Source organism: Lycium ferocissimum, chromosome 8 (genome assembly GCF_029784015.1).
Source record: "Lycium ferocissimum isolate CSIRO_LF1 chromosome 8, AGI_CSIRO_Lferr_CH_V1, whole genome shotgun sequence".
NCBI lineage: Eukaryota > Viridiplantae > Streptophyta > Magnoliopsida > Solanales > Solanaceae > Lycium > Lycium ferocissimum.
In genome coordinates this window covers 4203420-4205829 of record NC_081349.1, presented here as the reverse complement: position 1 = coordinate 4205829, position 2410 = coordinate 4203420, and the positions used below count along the sequence as shown (strand labels likewise).

At 48.6% G+C, this 2410-nt stretch overlaps 1 protein-coding gene across 1 annotated transcript; it reads left to right on the top strand.

Annotated features, from left to right (window-relative positions):
* Positions 1-780: 780 nt before the first annotated feature.
* Positions 781-1584, top strand: LOC132067110 (kinesin-like protein KIN-14D). Its single transcript, XM_059460238.1, has one exon. The coding sequence runs from the start codon at positions 781-783 to the stop codon at positions 1582-1584; it is 804 nt and encodes a 267-aa protein (XP_059316221.1).
* Positions 1585-2410: the final 826 nt, after the last annotated feature.

Sequence of the window (2410 nt, the reverse complement as noted above, 5' to 3'; positions counted from 1 at the left end):
CCAACTTATTGATGAGCTCCTTGAGCAAAAGCTGACCGGTTCTGATGAGATTACTCTTCCCTTGGCAGAAAGCTCAAGTCCAATTCTGACGGGTTCGAGGGATGTCCTGAGACCGACGGAAGCAGGGAATTTCAGGTCGAAGGTCGGGACATCTAAAGACTTCATGACAGAGCACATTTCCACTCACGGCTTGAGAAGGCTTCCAGCCGCAGCCACTGGATCGAAGGCAGCTTCCTCCGTACCAGACTCAAAGGCACCTAACATTCCGCCTTTGTATGGTATTGGTTCTGTCCTTCCGATACAAGCTGTGGCCTCGTCTCAAATAATAATTTGCATACAGGATTCTCCCCCTCAATTGGTGGATATTTTCACCGATGCTGACAAAGCCCAAGGCAATATGACTGAGGAGTCAATGGGGTCGAAAGAGGCAACCGGTTATGGGAATTATGAAATACCCGCTCCTGGCATGTCGGGTTTCGAGCATTTATCCATCCCCGTGGCCAACCGTTTCGGGGTTAATTCCGGTCCTATGTTGGAGAAAGTCTTTCCTGCCCCTAGTATCGACCCGAATCGGAAGAGGCTAATCTCTTTCAAGGTGCCGGCCGATATGAACATGTTATCAGGGTCGGTTGGGGTGGCCAGCTATCTGTACCCTCTGGTGTCCCAAGAGGACCGTAAGAAAATGCTGAAGTCAGCGAATCGTGCCTTTTTAACGAGGCTCAGCAGATGTTGAACCGGGTAGGTCTTGTTCCTATACTCTTTGCACTTAGCTTTAATTTCATGCCTCATTTTAATAACCGCTCCTCTTCTCCCTTATATGCCTCCGTGCTTCATCATGCAAGCTTCCACCGGCTCAGGAACGAAGTGGATCGGCTCAAGGAGGAGCTCAAAAGGAAGAGTCAGGAGGTGAACGAGCTCATGGATTTGTACAAGCAGAAATTGGAATACATCTCGTCTCTCCCTGACCTTTCTATCCTTAAGTCGGATTTGGCAGCAGCTCAAAACAAAGCTGTCGAGGCTAAGCAGGAACGTGACCAGTTGGCAGAGAAGGTAAGGGCTTTCGAAGTTTACAATAAATCTTTAATAGCCGATGCTAATGCCCCTCCTTCTCAGGCCCGGGCATACGTTAGCCAGATTGATCAACTTCGGGCGGAGCTTGATGGGATCAAACCCGAGCTTAATGCCCTCCATGAAATGACAGTCGGTGCTGTAGCCGAGCGGGATGTTCTCAAAGAGCAACTTCGGGCGACGGTGGAACAAGTAAACGGACTTAGCTCGTCGCTTGATGCGGCCGAAGCTGAACGAGATAGACTGAGCCAGGTCATCATCGATCTACAGGCTGAACATGTAAAGGCTTTTGACCAGATCTCTAGCTATGACGATATGTTAGACCACTATAAAGCCGACGTGACTGCTGCTGAGAAGGCCAGGAATCTTCGAGCCGAATATGTGCAGTGCTTATCCCGAAGAGAAACCCTCGAAGAAGTCCAAGCCACTGGAGTGGACTTATCAGATCTGATCGAGGAGGCCAAAAAGCTCGAAGTGGAAGCAAAGGCTGTATTCGACCCAGTCTCCGGTCTTTGATGGGTATGCTCTATTCGCGCAGCACGCTGTTCAGCGCTGCCTCATTAAAAACCTTGCTGAAAATCCACTTCGGGACAAAACGGTCGAAGGGAAAAAGAGTGCAGCACGTGCTTTCAGTCCTAAGTCTATGACTTTCTAGTTTTCATTGTCTTTGCTTCGGTGTTCCTCGAACTGTATCCCTGCGTGGTTAGAGCGAGAGAGAAGAAAAATAAAAAAGAAGAGTTATTCGTACCTTTAACAGTAATATCGCTTTAGGTGTGCTACGTTCTAGTTGTGTTTCAACTGTTGTCCATCTTCGTTCTCGAGCTGATAAGAACCTTTCCCGGTTATTCCAGGGACTCGGTATGGTCCTTCCCAATTCGGGGCTAGTTTCCCCTCGTGAGGGTTCTTTGTTTGAAGTGTGACCTTCCTTAGTACCAAGTCCCCGATCTGAAAATGCGTGAGGTTGGCCCTCCGGTTATAATATCTTTGCATCCTTTATTTTTATGCGGCTATCCGGATATGAGCAGTTTCCCGCCTTTCGTCCACGAGATTCAGACTAGCAGACATTGCTTCATGGTTCGAGTCCTCAGTGGCATATCAGAATATCAAGCTTGATTCACCAACTTCGACGGGTATTAGGGCCTCAGCTCCATATACAAGGGAAAACGAAGTCTCCCCGTTGCTTGATCTTACCGTTGTACGGTAGGCCCATAAAACCTCGGGCAGAACCTCCTTCCATCAGTGCTTAGAGTCGGCCAGTCATTTCTTTAGATTCTGCAGTATAGTTTTATTGGTAGACTCAGTCTGGCCTTTCGCGCTCGGGTGATATGGGGTGGATAAGATC